This window comes from Petromyzon marinus, chromosome 17 (assembly GCF_048934315.1).
Source record: "Petromyzon marinus isolate PM22_M1 ecotype Great Lakes invasive population chromosome 17, UKy_Petmar_22M1.pri1.0, whole genome shotgun sequence".
NCBI classification, from domain to species: Eukaryota; Metazoa; Chordata; class Hyperoartia; order Petromyzontiformes; family Petromyzontidae; genus Petromyzon; species Petromyzon marinus.
In genome coordinates, this window is record NC_133683.1 from 14,842,739 (window position 1) to 14,862,265 (window position 19,527).

The 19,527-nt window shown below is 50.8% G+C and overlaps 1 protein-coding gene across 3 annotated transcripts in view; it reads left to right on the plus strand.

The window, feature by feature from the left end:
* Positions 1 to 19,527, plus strand: part of LOC116943297 (nesprin-1-like) — a 97,545-nt gene that overhangs the window by 56,878 nt on the left and 21,140 nt on the right. For all 3 annotated transcript variants that reach the window (XM_032956034.2, XM_032956036.2, XM_032956035.2), the window contains exon 37: positions 17,080 to 17,242. In XM_032956034.2, coding sequence (XP_032811925.2) covers positions 17,080 to 17,242 — 163 coding nt within the window. The remainder of the gene's footprint in view (positions 1 to 17,079; positions 17,243 to 19,527) is intronic.

Sequence of the window (19,527 nt, forward strand, 5' to 3'; positions counted from 1 at the left end):
TTGGTGGAGGGAGCTCTTTCACGACATTCGATGTGGGTTATCAGTGAGCTACTTTCTGTTTTTGGGCTCGCAGGCACCTCGCCGCCCTGCAAAGACAAAGGTAGTCTGTGTAGCCTGTTGATAGCCTGTTGGGGTTTAACCTTGCCTAATTAAAATGTGTTCACGCTTACCTATTACAAATGTGATGGTGCTGTTTGTTACTGGCCGCTTGATGTTTTGGGCCTTTGCGACTCTGCTCCGCAGCTGTAATGGGCAGCTGTTAAGGTCAGCATGGTACAGGATAGCGTGGCCAGCACCAGGCCCGGCAGACCTCCTCTCCCCAGTTCTGTTGTTTACACGCCGCACAAGCTGCTCATTTAAGGCTGAGTCGACATGGCGGAGCCACTTGACAGGTTAAGATCCTACTGGCCACTGATTTTTGCCATGTTCGGTGATTGAACCTAGATCACCAGGCTTGAAGCGCAGTACGCTAAACATTACACCACCGCTGGCCTTCAAGTTGGTTTTTCGCACACGTGATCTCTTCATCACCCACCAACCCCATTCCTCAGCGGTTGGATCACAGCCAGGCACCACCAATGCATACGAAATCCTAGCCACATAACGCGTGTTCCTATCTACAAAATGCACACGCTTGCTTCGTGTTCTCTCTTTACTTCGCTGACTTTGCTGGCAGCTTCATCTCGCTGCGCTATGAACCCAGTCGCCTGGATTTGATCCTCGACCGTGGTTATCATCAGTGACGAGAGTAATATCTGAACCGGTACCGCCTGTGCTCGCTCCTCTTCACCAGCCCGCACTGACCAGCGTGGTGAAATATGGTCAAACAACCCACACGACCTAAAAAGCTTTGGGAATAACTCCCGTGTATAACGAGAAGATCTGGATCGACAACGAACGACCCTTGGCCTCATCCTCCTGTCCGCTTCACGCGACCAGACTCTTCCTCCTGTCCCGCCCCGTGGTTGTGTCTGTGGCTCCGAGTAGGGTGAGTCTGCTGTACCGTGTGTTTAGTTTGTTGTCCTTCCACCGCACCTCCGATTAGCACGGTTGGCTACGTACGGTGCGAAAGAAGTTCAACATAAATTTTGATTTAAAGCTTTCGTGACTGCAGTAATTCATATTCTTAGTTTTTTCGGTAAAGTCACGTTGAAGAGAAACAACAAAATAACAAAATATATGCAAACCGACACACCTGATGATGACCGTTTGAGTTATGGTCGAAACGTCGTGAGAATTTTTTATTGTTTTATATATATTTTGTTATTTTGTTGTTTCTCTTCAACGTGACTTTACCGAAAAAACTAAGAATAAGTTCAACATACATAAGAGAACGGATAATTACGAGAGAGACAATCCAAGCGCCAATTTTTTTTTAACAGGTCCCTGCAGGGTGGGCTGGTAGGAACATTGGAATTTTTCACTTCGTTAAAGTATTGAAAGGGGACGGACACATTAATCTATTGCAGGCTGGTACACTCAGTTTACAACTTCGTTCCTACCAGTAAAATTTTAGATTCTAATTGTGGACCCTGTTTTTTTTGGACGATTCCTCAATCGGCTGGAGGGTGGAATTGCTGCACCCTTCATAATTACTGTACGCAACAGTGGCAGTTTCGCCGCTCATTAATTTGGAAAGACGTTCCTCGGCCAACTACTGAACCCCCCCCCCCCCCACGTTATTCTGAGCGACCTCTTTGTTAACCCAACACAAAAAAAACAACCCAGCAAAGCAGCAAGCACAAGCCACTCCGCTGTGCGCGTCGCGATGCTGCGTCACGTCCTATTAATTTTACCGCATGCCAGATTTCTTTGATATGTCGTCGTCGTCGTTACTGCGGGTGGGGTTTTTTGTTTTGTTTTCGCTGTCCCGCCGTGAATGTCACAGCCACGCGGTTTCCAAAGCCGGGGACCCATCGCTGAGCGAACCCTGAGAATCTCGAGAGACCTACTTTACGTCTCACTAGCCCAACCGTCGAGTCTCGCACGTTCATCCTTTTACGTTTTCATCCTTTTACGTTTTCATCGGCCGTGCCACTGGATGAAAACCAAAGGTGGAGAGACGTATACAGCGAAACCTTGGATTGCGAGCATAATTCGTTCCAGGAAACGTGCTCGTTATCCAAAGCACTCGTATATCAAAAGCGAATTTCCCCATGAGAAATAATGGAAACTCAAGATGATTCGTTCCACAACCCAAAAATACTGTATTCATATAAAAATGATTAATACAAAATATATGTTTTTATAGTTTTACTATTTAAAATTTCTATAAAGTAATCCAATGTATTAATTACATTTAATCGTGGCTGGTGTGAGGCAGACGAGAGAGAGGAGGGGGTTATTGTGTAGGACGACTTTCACTTGCAGTACAGTTACTAAAGAACAGTCACTACACTTGGACACAATAAAAAATGCTTTACGCACACACGTGGTCACAACACTACAGTACTGTAGTAAACAGTATACACGTGGTCACAACACTATAGTACTGTAGTAAACAGTATACACGTGGTCACAACACTATAGTACTGTAGTAAACAGTATACACGTGGTCACAACACTATAGTACTGTAGTAAACAGTATACACGTGGTCACAACACTATAGTACTGTAGTAAACAGTATACACGTGGTCACAACACTATAGTACTGTAGTAAACAGTATACACGTGGTCACAACACTATAGTACTGTAGTAAACAGTATACACGTGGTCACAACACTATAGTACTATAGTAAACAGTACACACGTGGTCACAACACTATAGTACTGTAGTAAACTATACACGTGGTCACAACACTATAGTACTGTAGTAAACAGTATACACGTGGTTACAACACTGGTACTGTAGTAAACAGTATACACGTGGTCACAACGCTGGTACTGTAGTAAACAGTATACACGTGGTCACAACACTATAGTACTGTAGTAAACAGTATACACGTGGTCACAACACTACAGTACCATAGTAAACAGTATACACGTGGTCACAACACTATAGTACTGTAGTAAACAGTATACACGTGGTCACAACACTATAGTACTGTAGTAAACAGTATACACGTGGTCACAACACTATAGTACTGTAGTAAACAGTATACACGTGGTCACAACACTATAGTACTGTAGTAAACAGTATACACGTGGTCACAACACTATAGCACTGTAGTAAACAGTATACACGTGGTCACAACACAATAGTACTGTAGTAAACAGTATACACGTGGTCACAACACTATAGTACTGTAGTAAACAGTATACACGTGGTCACAACACTATAGTACTGTAGTAAACAGTATACACGTGGTCACAACACTACAGTACTATAGTAAACAGTATACACGTGGTCACAACACTATAGTACTGTAGTAAACAGTATACACGTGGTCACAACACTATAGTACTATAGTAAACAGTATACACGTGGTCACAACACTATAGTACTGTAGTCAACAGTATACACGTGGTCACAACACTATAGTACTTTAGTAAACAGTATACACGTGGTCACAACAATATGGTACTGTAGTAAACAGTATACACGTGGTCACAACACTACAGTACTATAGTAAACAGTATACACGTGGTCACAACACTATAGTACTGTAGTAAACAGTATACACGTGGTCACAACACTATAGTACTGTAGTAAACAGTATACACGTGGTCACAACACTATAGTACTGTAGTAAACAGTATGCACGTGGTCACAACACAGCACGCCGACTGAGACCGAGCATGGGAGATGATTACCCAGAATCCCGCAGAGAGAGAGAGAAGAACCATTGTCTCAGTTGTGACCACGTGACGCTCGGCAGACAAAGCGTTATGCTGTTCACGTCATGCTCGTATTGCAAGACATCGCTCGTTTATCAAATTACTATTTAAAACATTTTGCTCGTCTTGCAAAACACTCGCAGACCAAGTTACTCGCAATCCGAGGTTTCACTGTATACGTCAATACACACGTGCACATTTCGTTTTTGTCTTGTCCACGTAGCAAATTCAAACTGGGCAAGGCTGTCAAATGCTGATGTGAAGTGAATAAAGCTTCCAAATCAATAACTCAGCCGAGCTCTTCCGCGCGTGGGAACGATTTACATTTTCAATATCGTTGGCCTGTGTGGAGCTGCTCAAGGGTATCCACGAAGCCTACTGAGGGTGCCTTAACCCCCTCGTAAATAAACTTATGAAGTGTGTGTGTGGGGGGAGGGGGGGGGGGCGTCATACGCCTTCCCCTCGCCTTTCCACACTAATCCCACACTCACACTCGGGGCTTAATTTCTCACTCGATTCTCCGGAACGCTGCCAAGCTTGGCTGGCTTGGACTAAGGGATGATCGGCGTAAGGCACTACGACGAGAGTGCAATCCTAAATGCAACAATCCTACGTCCATCTAATCGCACGAACGCGTTAGAACACAATAAGTCAAGAGGGTTTGTGTAGAGCCGAAAAGTAAGTCTTGGAACACCCCCGACATAGGTCGCAGCTTACAGTTCAGTTCCATTCATTTTGGTATAGCCCTGTGAGCCATTGGACTCTTGAATCGGATGCAACCGCAACAAACAAAAACAACAAAAACATGAACAAGAAAACATCTTTTAATAGCGCAGGGGTGGGCAAATTGTTTTGACTCGCGGGCCACAATGGGTTCTAAAATTTGACAAAGGGGCCGGGCCAGGAACAGAGATGGATGGAGTGTTTGTGCGAACTAATATAAATTACATGTAAAAATCATTACATGAAAGGATTTGGCCTTTAACAGGTAGCGAAATCATTTATTTGCAGGGCAATTTAACAAATTGCACGAACATGAACAATACAAAAACATGTCGTAACTCCCGGTCAAAGTGCGCCATCTAATGGGGAAATGGGGGGGGGGGGGGGCATTACAGGAGAAGGGGAAATTTTAATTTAATAATAATAATGATATTTGGACAAGTTCGGCGGGCCGGATTAAAAAGCCCAACGGGCCGCACTTTGCCCACGTCTGGTATAGCGGCTCGTGTCGGCACAGCACCACCACCACCCCCCACGGCACAGCACCACCACCACCACCCCCCACGGCACACCACCACCCCCCACGGCACAGCACCACCACCCCCCACGGCACACCACCACCACCCCCCACGGCACAGCACCACCACCACCACCCCCCACGGCACAGCAACACCACCACCATCCCCCACGGCACACCACCACCACCCCCCACGGCACACCACCACCACCACCACCCCACGGCACAGCACCACCACCACCACCCCCCACGGCACAGCACCACCACCACCCCCCACGGCACAGCACCACCACCACCCCACGGCACAGCACCACCACCACCACCACCCCCCACGGCACAGCACCACCACCACCACCCCCCACGGCACAGCACCACCACCACCACCCCCCACGGCACAGCACCACCACCACCACCCCCCACGGCACAGCACCACCACCCCCCACGGCACAGCACCACCACCACCACCCCCCACGGCACAGCACCACCACCACCACCCCCCACGGCACAGCACCACCACCACCACCCCCCACGGCACAGCACCACCACCACCCCCCACGGCACAGCACCACCACCACCACCCCCCACGGCACAGCACCACCACCATCACCCCCCACGGCACAGCACCACCACCCCCCACGGCACAGCACCACCACCACCACCCCCCACGCAGGAGAGGGGCCCTGGGACTCCGGGTTCGGCGGCTGAGCGGCGCTGCCAGGTATCCGGCCAGCTCACTTGGTAACAAACAACCCCCGCCAGATTTAACTCGCCAGCGTAGATCGCCAAGCCGCTTAATGGCTTTGTGACGTGCTAATGTCTCAAAGCCATTGTGTGCTAGACGAGGGTTAGAGAGACCGTGAGTGTGTGGGGGAGGTAGAGGAGGAGGCGTGCGTGGGAAGAACACGTCTGTCCGAGTTCAAAATCCGCTTGGCGAAGTCGGGCAGCCGTGCGTGAAGCGTTATATATTGTTATATATTGTCAACGTAACCTCCTCCTCCTCGTCGTTCGTTGTTTTTAATTGGTACATTTGTGTGTGTGTGAGAGTGAAGTTGCGATTTAATTGGCGATTAGATTCCAGTGGTTTGCTGCTGCTGCTGTTGTTGTTGTCGTAGTTCGTGGTCGTTATTTTGGCGTTGAGAGCGACAGTGGCGGCCGCTCGCGATCGGCGCGGCGTCCCCACCGCCACCACCGCCCGCGTCTCGCTCGCAGAGTGTAGGTGGGTATGGGTGACGGGGTGTGTGTGTGGGTGACGGGGTGTGTGTGGATGACGGGGTGTGTGTGTGGGTGACGGGGTGTGTGTGGGTGACGGGGTGTGTGTGGGTGACGGGGGTGGGTATGGGTGACGAGGTGTGGGTGACGGGGTGTGTGTGTGGGTGACGGGGTGTGTGTGGGTGACGGGGTGTGTGTGTGGGTGACGGGGGTGGGTATGGGTGACGGGGTGTGTGTGTGGGTGACGGGGTGTGGGTATGGGTGACGGGGTGTGTGTGTGGGGGACGGGGTGTGTGTGGGTGACGGGGTGTGTGTGTGGGTGACGGTGTGGGTGACGGGGTGTGTGTGGGTGACGGGGTGGGTATGGGTGACGGGGTGTGTGTGGGTGACGGGGTGTGTGTGTGGGTGACGGGGTGTGTGTGTGGGTGACGGGGTGGGTATGGGTGACGGGGTGTGTGTGGGTGACGGGGTGTGTGTGTGGGTGACGGGGTGTGTGTGTGTGACGGGGTGTGTGTGTGTGTGTGACGGGGTGTGTGTGTGTGACGGGGTGTGTGTGTGACGGGGTGTGTGTGGGAGACGGGGTGTGTGTGTGTGTGTGACGGGGTGTGTGTGGGTGACGGGGTGTGTGTGTGGTTGACGGGGTGTGTGTGTGGGTGACGGGGTGTGGGTATGGGTGACGGGGTGTGGGTATGGGTGACGGGGTGTGTGTGGGTGACGAGGTGTGTGTGGGTGACGGGGTGTGTGTGTGGGTGACGGGGTGTGTGTGTGGGTGACGGGGTGTGTGTGTGGGTGACGGGGTGTGTGTGGGTGACGGGGGTGGGTGTGGGTGACGGGGTGTGTGTGTGGGTGACGGGGTGTGTGTGTGTGTGACGGGGCGTGTGTGGGTGACGGGGTGTGTGTGTGGGTGACGGGGTGTGTGTGTGTGACGGGGTGTGTGTGGGTGACGGGGTGTGTGTGTGGGTGACGGGGTGTGGGTGTGGGTGACGGGGTGTGTGTGGGTGACGGGGTGTGTGTGTGGGTGACGGGGTGTGTGTGTGGGTGACGGTGTGGGTGACGGGGTGTGTGTGGGTGACGGGGTGGGTATGGGTGACGGGGTGTGTGTGGGTGACGGGGTGTGTGTGTGTGTGACGGGGTGTGTGTGTGGGTGACGGGGTGTGTGTGGGTGACGGGGTGTGTGTGGGTGACGGGGTGTGTGTGGGTGACGGGGTGTGTGTGTGTGTGACGGGGTGTGTGTGGGTGACGGGGTGTGGGTGACGGGGTGTGTGTGGGTGACGGGGTGTGTGTGTGGGTGACGGGGGTGTGTGTGGGTGACGGGGGGTGTGTGGGTGACGGGGTGTGTGTGGGTGACGGGGGTGTGTGTGGGTGACGGGGGGGTGTGGGTGACGGGGTGTGTGTGGGTGACGGGGTGTGTGGGTGACGGGGTGTGTGTGGGTGACGGGGTGTGTGTGGGTGACGGGGGTGTGTGTGTGTGACGGGGTGTGTGTGGGTGACGGGGTGTGTGTGTGGGTGACGGGGTGTGTGTGTGTGACGGGGTGTGTTTGGGTGACGGGGTGTGTGTGTGGGTGACGGGGTGTGGGTGACGGGGTGTGTGTGGGTGACGGGGTGTGTGTGTGGGTGACGGGGTGTGTGTGGGTGACGGGGTGTGTGTGTGGGTGACGGGGTGTGTGTGGGTGACGGGGTGGGTATGGGTGACGGGGTGTGTGTGGGTGACGGGGTGTGTGTGTGTGTGACGGGGTGTGTGTGTGGGTGACGGGGTGTGTGTGGGTGACGGGGTGTGTGTGGGTGACGGGGTGTGTGTGTGACGGGGTGTGTGTGTGTGTGACGGGGTGTGTGTGTGGGTGACGGGGTGTGTGTGGGTGACGGGGTGTGTGTGGGTGACGGGGTGTGTGTGTGTGTGTGACGGGGTGTGTGTGGGTGACGGGGTGTGTGTGGGTGACAGGGTGTGGGTGACGGGGTGTGTGTGGGTGACGGGGTGTGTGTGGGTGACGGGGGTGTGTGTGGGTGACGGGGGGTGTGTGGGTGACGGGGTGTGTGTGGGTGACGGGGGTGTGTGTGGGTGACGGGGTGTGTGTGGGTGACGGGGTGTGTGGGTGACGGGGTGTGTGTGGGTGACGGGGTGTGTGTGGGTGACGGGGGTGTGTGTGTGTGACGGGTGTGTGTGTGGGTGACGGGGGTGTGTGGGTGACGGGGTGTGTGTGGGTGACGGGGTGTGTGGGTGACGGGGTGTGTGTGGGTGACGGGGGTGTGTGTGGGTGACGGGGTGTGTGTGGGTGACGGGGTGTGTGGGTGACGGGGTGTGTGTGGGTGACGGGGTGTGTGTGGGTGACGGGGTGTGTGGGTGACGGGGGTGTGTGTGGGTGACGGGTGCGTGTGTGGGTGACGGGGTGTGTGTGGGTGACGGGGTGTGTGTGGGTGACGGGGTGTGTGGGTGACGGGGGTGTGTGTGGGTGACGGGTGCGTGTGTGGGTGACGGGGTGTGTGTGTGGGTGGGGAGCGGTAGTGTAGCGGTTAGCGCGCTGCGCTATGAACCTGGCCACCCGGGTTTGATTTCCACGGTCAATTATCTGAACCGGTCCCGGGCCTCCCCTAGGTCGACTCAGCCTCAAATGAGTACCTGGTGCGGTGTGTAAACATCGCCACTAGGGAGACAAAGGCGGTCGGGCGTGGTGCTGGCCACCCACCTCCTCGTGTACCGTTCCGGCCTTCATAGGTGCTCGCTAACAGCACTTGCCCCTACAGTCTGTTAAGGCTATATGGGGGATCTTTGTGTCTGTGTGTAGGTGTGTGTGTAGGTGTGTGTGTAGCGGGGTGTGTGTTGTTGTTGTGTAGGTGTGTAGCAGGGTGTGTATGTGTGTGTAGCGGGGTGTGTGTGTTGTTGTGTATGTGTGTGTGTAGTGTGTGTGTAGCGGGGTGTGTGTTGTTGTTGTGTAGGTGTGTAGCAGGGTGTGTATGTGTGTGTATCGGGGTGTGTGTGTTGTTGTGTAGGGGTGTATGTGTGTGTAGCGGGGTGTGTGTTGTTGTTGTGTAGGTGTGTATGTGTGTGTAGCGGGGTGTGTGTGTTGTTGTGTAGGTGTGTATGTGTGTGTAGCGGGGTGTGTGTTGTTGTGTATGTGTGTATGTGTGTGTAGCGGGGTGTGTGTATGTGTGTATGTGTGTGTTGTTGTGTAGGTGTGTATGTGTGTGTGATGGGTGCGGCGTTCCGGCCCCGGCTCCGGCGCGGCTGGCGAGTCGGCGGCGACGGCCATGGGTAGCAGGAGGTGCCCCCCCCCCTCGTCGCACTGTACGCTTGCTTGCAGCACCGGCGACCAACCTCGTCCCTCCTCACCCACCTCGTCCGCCTCCCTCCTCGTCGCCAACGTCTCCGCTCCCATCGTGCGAAGCGCTGCCCCTTAACCGGACCGATCGGCGTGCATCGGCAGAATCCTTCACCGTGTTATCATCTCGATCCGCAATCCGTTTACGCCTCACCCCGCCCGCCTTTGTATTTCTTCATCATGTCACCGTTGTTGTTGTAGTTGTTCTCGTCATTGCTTGAACACGGATCGCGCCGTCATTGAGTTGTTAGACGCTGGGTGTCGCTGCCATCCCCTCCCTCCCCTGTTGGATTCGCCCGAGGAGGAGGCCCGTGGGATGATGATGCTGCTGATGATGCTGCTGATGCTGCTGCGGCGGTGATGATGATGTTAGAGAGGCAGCTGCTGCTCCGATCCCACCACCACCATCATTATCACCACCACCACGAGCACGCCGCCACACAGCAGCCTGCGTGTTGCTGCTGTCTCAGGCGGGATGGATGCTCCGTCGTCAGCCCGTGTGTCTCTTGCGTGCGTAAAGAACGAGTGGGGTGGGAGGGGGGAGACAACGGAGACAGTGCTGCGTTAAACCTCGCACCGATTATGGAATGCTCAAGTCGCGTCTCCCTCTTCTTCTTGCAATCATAATTTGTCGTTCTGGGTGGAGGAGGGAGGTGTGATCGCAGTGTACCCTGGTGTCGGTTCAAAGACGCGGCCTGCTGGTGTGTTATTAGTAGAGTTGCAGTGTTTATGGAGGCCTTAGTGGAGTCGTGGAGCAGCGCACAGCGAGTGGCGGTGTCTTGGTGGTGCAGTGAAAGGGGCCTCTCTCAAGGCGCTGCCTGCGTCTTAATTACTCTGTGAAGCTGGGGGGGGGGGGAGATGCTGGTAGTGGGAGAGTTGCTGCTACATCACTTATTCTCAAAAGCGACCTCCTGCTCCTCTGTTACCCCCCCCCCCCAAAAAAAATATAGAAACTGCTCGGACGGAACCGCGGATCAAATGAGTCGACTTGGTTTGTTGCGGGGGTGCGGGGAGAGTTTATGTGGATGGAGGGAAGGGAGTTTGTGGGTGAGTGGGTGGGTGGCTTTTAGGGAGGGATGTGGCTGCCCCGGCGGGTTGAGCCCACGGAGTTGGTTGGTGGGTGGGTGGGCGGGCAGATGGGTTGGTTGGTGGGTGGGTGGGCGGGTTGGTGGGTGGGTGGGCGGGCAGATGGGTTGGTTGGTGGGTGGGTGGGCGGGCAGATGGGTTGGGTGGTGGGCTGGCGGGTGGGTTGGGTGGTGGACTGGTGGGTGGGTGGGCGGGCAGATGGGTTGGTGGGTGGGCGGGTGAGTGGGTTTATGTGGGGGGCTGCGTCGGGGGGTTGGGTCGTGTTTGGTTTGCTCGGGGGGGGGGAGGGCTCTGAAGAACGGACTCGTCCGGGGAGGGAGTGGGTGTTTTTGCGTGTGTGTGTAAAACAAAAGGCACACATGGAGGAGGGAAAGGCCGTGTGACACACACACACATACACACGAGAGGTAGACGAAAGAGATGGACGAGGATGGCGTGGGGCTGATGTGGCACGGCACGGACATGGAGTTCGCTAACTTTGAGCTGGGACGTTTCTCGACCGCCTTTCGCTCTCCCACCACGAGTCCGTGAGTTCATCCTCCCGAGCCGCTACTCCCACCCCGTGTGTGTGTGTGATGAAAATCTAGCAGCAGAAGCAGCAGCCTCTGTAGAAGTGGAATGTTTGTTGGGCAAGTGAGGGAGGCATGGCTTTTCCCCACTGCCTTTTGTTCGGAATGTTGTGACGGTCCCCGGGCCTAAATGTATTTATAGCAAAGCTTGAAGCGGGCTTTGGTTGTTGTTTTTACCTACAAGCCTTAATCGGTTTTGATTTGCGTTCCCTCCTCCCAAGCTGTTGAGTGCTGCACGATGATGCCTTGCACAGGGCGGATGTTGTTTGAGTGGCTTTTACAATAAACCTGCACACTTGCGTGCAGAAATCCCCCGTGTGCATAGTGCAGCAGCACCTCGACTCGAAGAGCGGCGACACAATACGCAGCACGCGTTGTGCGGTTGCTGCTTTACTGCTTTTTGCTGCACGCCGTCCGTCGTCTTTAACAACCAAGGGTCATTTCAGGTGGTGTCTCATTCATACTGCAGCCGTGAATCCCGTGCTGTACTTTAGTCACTTGTACGCCTGCTTTTATATTTTTGTAACTGTTAATTATCGCTGCTGTGTACTTGCATTTTGCACTGCATAACATTGGGGTTCTTCTCAACGCTTGTGTTCATATCCGTGGTTAAATGATACTGTATTGACACCAACAGCATTGTTAGCAGAAATTACATTGCGAATGACACAATTATACGAGAAGGAAAAAAAACGCCACTTTTTTCAACATTTTCTTGCTGTGGTTTTCACACCTGATGACGATTGCTTGCGTTGCAATCGAAAAGTCGTGAGAGCTTTATTATTTTATTTTTTATTACTTCCCTTCTACGTAACTATTGCCGAAATAATCAAGAATATATGAATCTCTGCAGTCACGAAAGCTTTAAATCGAAACAATTATGCAGGTATTATTGAGCCGGGGTTGTTTGTGAGGCGCTGTATGAATGGCAGGCCAGGGCTAAAGAGGGAAAGCTCTCCCCGGTCCGCAATTAGGTTTTAGTGTCACGTAAAGAGAACGTGGCCAATTCGTTTCTAGTGCAGCACACCGGTGTGTTGGAGAGCATATCCACAACATTTACAATCTGCACTAAGATTGTAAATGTCCTAGAGAAAATCCCCAACATGTACAACCTGTACGTGACAACCCTTACTAATTGGCTGCGTCGAGGGGTGACGGTTTTAACGACACATTGATATTTACGCGATCTAACTAAAAACAAAACTCAATTATGCCTCCACAAACTCGGCCCAACCAACACAGCCGAGCCGGTTTCTTGACAAAAGCCGATGGCGTGGACCTTTTGAGAGTTTTCTGTTTTGAACTCGCTCCTAATCTGCTAAGTGATCAGTAAATAAAAGGCTTATTTCGCAGCGGTGTTTATTTTAACTGAACAAACGAGGAGATGCCGGGGCGCTCGTCTGCCGATGGCTTGGGGCATCAATTGTAACCTATGAAGGCTCAGAGCAAAGGTACTTTTACTACACCCAATAGTAACTATGTCACACGATTTTTGTTCCTGGGTAGTAAGTGTTATTTTCTAATTGCTTATGCCTCAAAAATATAGAAAATGGATGTTATTCCCCAACAACTTTGCTTTTGTGACCAGGACTTTATGTGAATGAATGACACAAATGCACACCACGTTTTCTCATTGAAAAATAGGTACATATTCTTAGTTTTTTTGGTAAAGTCACGTTGAAGAGAAACAACAAAATAACAAAATATATATAAAACGTGACTTTACCGAAAAAACTAAGAATATGAATTACTGCAGTCACGAAAGCTTTAAATCAAAATAGGTACATTTCAAAATACCACTGTCCTGGTCGCAAAAGCAAAGTTAGTGGGGAATAACAGACGTTTTCTGTACTTTTGAGGCATAAGCAATTAGGAAATAACACTTACTACCCAGGAACACAATAAATAAATGTGTTACACAATGTTATTAATGGAGTGAATTATTAACGTTGCTTTTGTGTCCTGGTCACAAAAGCAAAGTTTGTGGGGAATAATAGCCACTTTCTGCACTTTTGAGGCTTAAGCAATTGGAAATAACACTTACTACCCAGGAACAAAACAAAAAATTGTTACACAGTATAACCATCATTCATTGGGCTCTTGCGGCATGCGAATTAACTTGAGCTCTCTCTCTGTCTATTCTTGTTTGTGCCGATATGTGCGTCGATGCGTTTGCAACTGGGCTTTGATGTGTCGCTCTGCTATTCCATATCCTCCACGTTGCTCCAGGGATTGGCGCACTTGCTCCGACCATGCTTAACGCTGTAGCAACACCGTCCCCTGGTTGCTATACATTGAAAACTCGTGCCTTCATCACTGCTGTTTGTGTTCAGTGTTGTTGTTGTACCCCCGCACGTGCATACAGGCCAATAATGATGAGTGTACAGTGCAGTACTGCACATGACATTTTTCACATAAATGTACACATCTATCGATATTTTTTTATAAAAGTGTACCAGTATTTCGTATTGCCTTGCTCTGTTGAAGTGACTTGACCTTTTGAAAAGTAAACCTCACAGACTTTCCACTTGTTTCACTGTAGAAACATCGCTGTTCAAATGTTGTTCGGAGTTGTGTTGGATGATGGGTTGTTAATTGATGGTGGCCTTAACACAGACGTCGTAAATGTAACCGTCATAAACCGGATGTAATGTTTCCCAAACTTGAAATCATAGTTATTTCCTGATATTTAAATAGACATTAAATCAATGCTAAATTTAATGTTTCACAAATGTAACAAAAATATGGGCGGAGTAACTAACTCACACTTGCTCCATTATAATAATTCAAATGTATAATGTGCATTCCATCCTAGGATCCACAATGTGCAATTCATGGGAAGCAGGAAACAAAAACAGAACTAGGGCCAACCGACCAAGCGAGAGAGGGAAGAGGGAATGCCACTTTAAAGAGATGGGTTTTCAAAGCAGACTTAAATATATCTACCGACTCCGATTGCCTGATTTCAAGTGGCAAGGCGTTCCAACATAACTTGGGTGCCACGCTAACAAAAGCCCGATCACCAAAAGAGCGCAACCTAGACCCTGGGAGTGCTGAGCAGTTGGAGATCCGAAGATCTTAAGGACCTTGATGGAATATATAAATGTATTAGTCCCTGGGTGAGCCCTTTTAAAGCCTGTTAGGTTAATAGCAGTATTTTAAAATCCACTCGGAATTTGACCGGTAGCCAATGAAGGGATAAGAGGACTGGTGTAATGTGCTCACGTAGTGGTGTACGTGGTGTAAGTACTCTAGCAAGCTGCATTCTGAACAAGCTGGAGTGTGCCCATTACTTTGCTCAGTATCCCAACCAGTGAGGCGTTGCGGATAGTTGAGTCGGGATAACACAAAAGCATAGACCACTTTCTCCAAGTCAGCAGGTGACAGGAAATGATGCATTATGGCAATATTTTATCGGTGCAAAAATTACATTTTAACCACCTTCGATATATGTGCCTCAAAGGATAATGACTGGTGAAACCGAACCCTGAGGTTTCTGACCTGTGTATGAGATGACGTTATCTCCATTCTCTGACTACCTCTTCCGTGGGATGTTGAATAGTTGCACCACTCCGTGACTCTGAACGGACAATGCAGAAACTTTCGAGATGTGGGTTTCTCATGAGTTTTGATTGGATTACACATTGGGCATAGTATATGCCATTCAGGGTGTGGCGCATTTCTTGATAAAGGAGAAATACTTGCAAAATGCTATCGTGGTGACAACTGCCTTTACATGCACACTGGGATGTGAGGGCGTATTTGGTTTTATGTACACGTGTCAAGTGATTGACACGCTCCATAAATAAGCCCCACATTGTATTCCAAAGTGGCACGTAACATTATTGGGCTACGTCAGCAAAGGGCAGTACAGCAACATCTATTGTACTGTGCTGTGTTCTCCGCCGTAACCAAACCCATTCTAACCAGTGTGGTGAAGTATGATAATCTAATCTTGACAACTCGCACCATATGGGAAGACCCTCGTTCTAGCAGTGGATTTACAAAAGGGCTGTACAGTTACACATGTATTATTAGGGTGATTTAAAGATTTTCACACAAGTTGCTTAAGTTCCGGAACGGCCCAGCGGGGGGGATCTATGCGAGTTAGGCTTTGACAACAGCTGGCGTGACTGGGGGGACGGTGGACACTGAAGGCATTCCCAGTAGAGCAATCGTTAAAGACGCCACCAAGGTGCCGGCCGTAAATCTTCGTGATGGCTGTGCGCTATTAAATGGGCCACACGCGTGAATGTTGTTGTGCTGCCAACGCCTTTAAAGTGGAAATCGTCAAACGCACTTTAAAAAAGGTCACGAGATGGACCGTCTCAGTCAAAAAAATCGCCGCACAATTTAACTAGTATTAAACATAAACTGATAGTAAAAGGTACAGTCTAGCAATTCCTCACTCCACTCCACTGCTGGTGGAAGTGCCGTGGCTAGAGTGCTAGAAATACCTCCCTGGAGAGGGCATTTTTGGTCTACTCTTACACAGTTACCAGACATCTTGGAAGAACATTAGCTGATACCGGAGCCTAAAAACATGCCTGGGATGCCTCCTAAATCTACGTAATGCCCTAGCCCCTGAAGTAACGAGATTTGCCAAATAATGTTTGCTCGGGAAACCCAGAAAGTCGCTGCTAAGCCGCTGAGTTGGCTAGCTCGAATGTTGGCAGGTTTATCGGTCTGCAAGCTATTTTAGTTGCTGGATACTATAGTTGTCCTCTTGTTCATGCATTCTTTTGGAGTAAAAAAAATTCTGGGTGGACATGAGAATGTATCGTATGTATACGTTTTCCTGTGCTATGCATTGTTGCACGTCGTCCAGTGACATGCCCTGGAGCCTTTGTGTGGGTGACAAACCCGTAGCGTGGACAGTAACTTAATATCGCCTGCTCAGCGTGACTTGTATTTGTGCGTCTTTACGATGTAGCACAGTTGTCGCGGCCTCTGATTTAGTGAGACCACTGCACGGTTGCATGTGTGAAGCTCTGTCCCTGAAATGGTTGCTGGGTTCAGAAGAAAAAAATAACAACTTAAATAAACCTTTGTTAATTACTGTGTTTGTCATTGCAAGGGTGTGTGAAGTTGAATGTTCACAGTTTACGTGTACAGACCTTTTCTATTCTATTCATATAGGATTTATATTTATATAGCGTCCTTTTGTCAGCCCACTGCTGGAAGAGGGCCTTGCAGGTCATGGTGGATTTTACCGTGCTTCACCGCACTTGTCAGTGTGCTTTGTTGAAAGTGGGGAGTATATACGTACGGTGCAACAATGCATTATGGTGCACTGCCCTCTGCTGCCCACCATCCAGACACTGTCCAGGCTGATCCCAACTCGGCTTACGAAATCTGGATAATTGAATCCGTGGGTAGACCGTTTATTTATGGATTTACCAACCCACACTGTCCAGTACACTTAGGCATTGCTTAATAACACACCCACAAGCCACACGGCATGGGAGAGCCTTCATCCTATAAATATACAGTATTAGGTGGGGGAGCGGTGCTGTCACAGTGGTTAGTGCACTCTGGAATTAAGTAACAAGTTCAGAATTGCATGGTGCCAGAAGATAACGTGTGAAAACAAAAACCAAAACGGCTGGGGGTTGACACCGGCCGGTTCAGCACAGCGAGCATCAGTGACCTACAACGGGGCGCGCTAGCGTCACAACGGGGCGTGCTAGCGTCACAACGGGGCGCACTAGCGTCACAACGGGGCGCGCTAGCGTCACAACGTGGCGCGCTAGCGTCACAACGTGGCGCGCTAGCGTCACAATGTGGCGCGCTAGCGTCACAACGTGGCGCGCTAGCGTCACAACGGGGCGCGCTAGCGTCGGTCCGCGTGTTGAGCGACGCGTGCCGCGCGCGGCGTGCAGGGTGCGCTGGCTCCAGGATGTGAGCGGCAACAAGCAGCATTTGGACAGCGCCATGGGCAGCCTGCGCTCGTGGCTCGCCTGCATGGAGGCCACGCTGGCGCAGCCCATCATCTACCACGACTTCGAGGCGACCGAGATCCAGCTGAAGCTGGCGCAGCAGCAGGTACGTGCTCGGGCACGGGAGCCGGCGGCGATGGCACGGCTGACCTCTCGGCGCCGCACGTTCGTTCTCCTGCTCGGAGGTCGCTAGTTCTTGCCGGTTCGCAGTGAGCACCGGCTATTACACACAGTACAGCCACGCAGATTCTCATAATTGAAAATACGAGTTGGCAGCCCGTCATTTGGACGGGGTGACGTGACGCTCGCGTGACCCTCGCTTGACTCTCGCTTGACCCTCGGGCATTAACTCGCCTAGCACCACTCACTAGCAACTCACCTGACCCTCACAATTCAGCTCGTCTAATACTCACCTGACCCTTGCCCCTCATCAACTCACCTGACACCAGTCATCAACCATGTGTCCCTTCACCGCTCTCCGTTGTGTGATTTTGAAATGGGGTTGCGGGGCTCACGTCAGACGCCTGGCTATAATTTCAAATGGTTGAGCCTATTGGCAGCCCTGGAATCGTGAAGCCAACTTATCAAGTCAGCGGTCAATGTCTTAAAACAAATTGACTTGTATTATGAGCTTTCATTCCTCATTCAATCATAATGGTTGCGTGGTCTTGGACTTCTGTGGAAAATTGGGAAAGTATGACTCGCGTACTCCAGGGTAAATCAGCAGGCATCAATGGTTGGGTGCTGAGCCAGTGGTGGAATTTTGGCAGACAACCCCTCCGTACAGATGCCCGTTGTTGACTTTCCAGAAAGTGGTGATTATTATCATTGACCCCACAGGGATTACGATAATAATCGGGAGGCTGATGGTGGTCACTGCATTTATTATAAGGGTGGCGATGATAATGACGATGATAATTATCATGATGGTGGTAAGGGGGATGATGATGAGTAAGGTTGATTAATGGTCATGACAGTGATGATCCATTATAGCGATGGTGATAATGGTAAGAACGGTGTGATGATGATGATGATCATTATAATGACGATGGTGGTGGCCTGATTCGACCCCCCGACCATGCGGTGAACTTGCTTTCCGCTGATCGTGAGACACAATGCACCCTGCCCACAGTGCCATATGATCGGATTTCATACAAAATTGACTCGCATTGAGCTAGCCCACTGGGCACCACCCTGAACTAACAGTGGAAAATGAAGCCGGCTGTAAATAAGTGACATCATCTACCAAACACAACACCACCACCAGCACCTGTACGCCCATATGCACTTCGTGCCCTGCGTATGCCGGCCAGGCAAACATGAAGTATCCAAAGGGCACACAGGTGTGCAACTGCTGATTGTGCCATTTTATGGTCCCCGTTTGCTACCTCTTGTGAGGAAAAATATTCGGGCGGTGGTGGCTATGCACGTGGCAATGTGGAAGCGGCAAGGGTTGGAGATTTGCGCAAAAGTTACGGAGCTCCCTTCCCGTGGGCGTCGAGGAGGTGCCCGTACCCTGACTCGCCAGGAGAAGGCGTGTGGCCTAGTTGCCATCCATTTCCGTTTGTACGGGGATAGTGTTCCCCCCATTGCACGTGTGGGTTGCCTCCGGCTGTTCCGGTTTCTTCCCACTCGTGTAAACACTCAGGAATTAATTGTCTGAAAACATCTTAAAGTAAAAAAAACAATGCAACAGCAGCAGGAGGATCACTCCTGAAAACGAGTCCTAAAAACTAGCGTGGCTCTGCTGGGTCATTAAGTAAATGAATCATTCAATAGAACATTGCCTACGGATCATCATTATCATCAGCAGCTTCAGCCATGGTCAGTCCACTGCTAGGTGAAAATCTGCCACCAACTCTCACAATCCTGCAATGTAACAATCCACCTAACACCACCACATGAACTGATTTAATCGCTCAATCTCCTCTATGGACGTCATCTCTGGGACATTCCGTTGCTAGGCTGCCACTGTTATTATTCGAGTGTAGCTCATGACCGTCAGACACAGTGGTTGCAAACATGTCTATGAACAAATATTTGGTGGTCTAACTTTATTCAGTACTCAAAATAACTCTCAACCAACAAATCTACAAATCGCACCAAGACAAAAAAAATGCCACACTCGGCACTGGTAGACTTCAGATGCGTTTTTAAGACCTCAATCACTGAATTGAGGTCTCTAACCTAACATTCACTGGCATTGAAAACCCACCCCAGTGAAGCTGAGGAACACAGTAGGTGTTGTTTCTCTGCTCTGTTGCAAAAATAAGCCAAGCAAATCAGGACCCTTGAAGATGGTCCATTGTATTCTTTCTTGAGAGGGATTGAAGACGCACCCATTCGACATGCTTGCATTCCTGCAGGAGGCCTTACCTTCAGTCATATCAT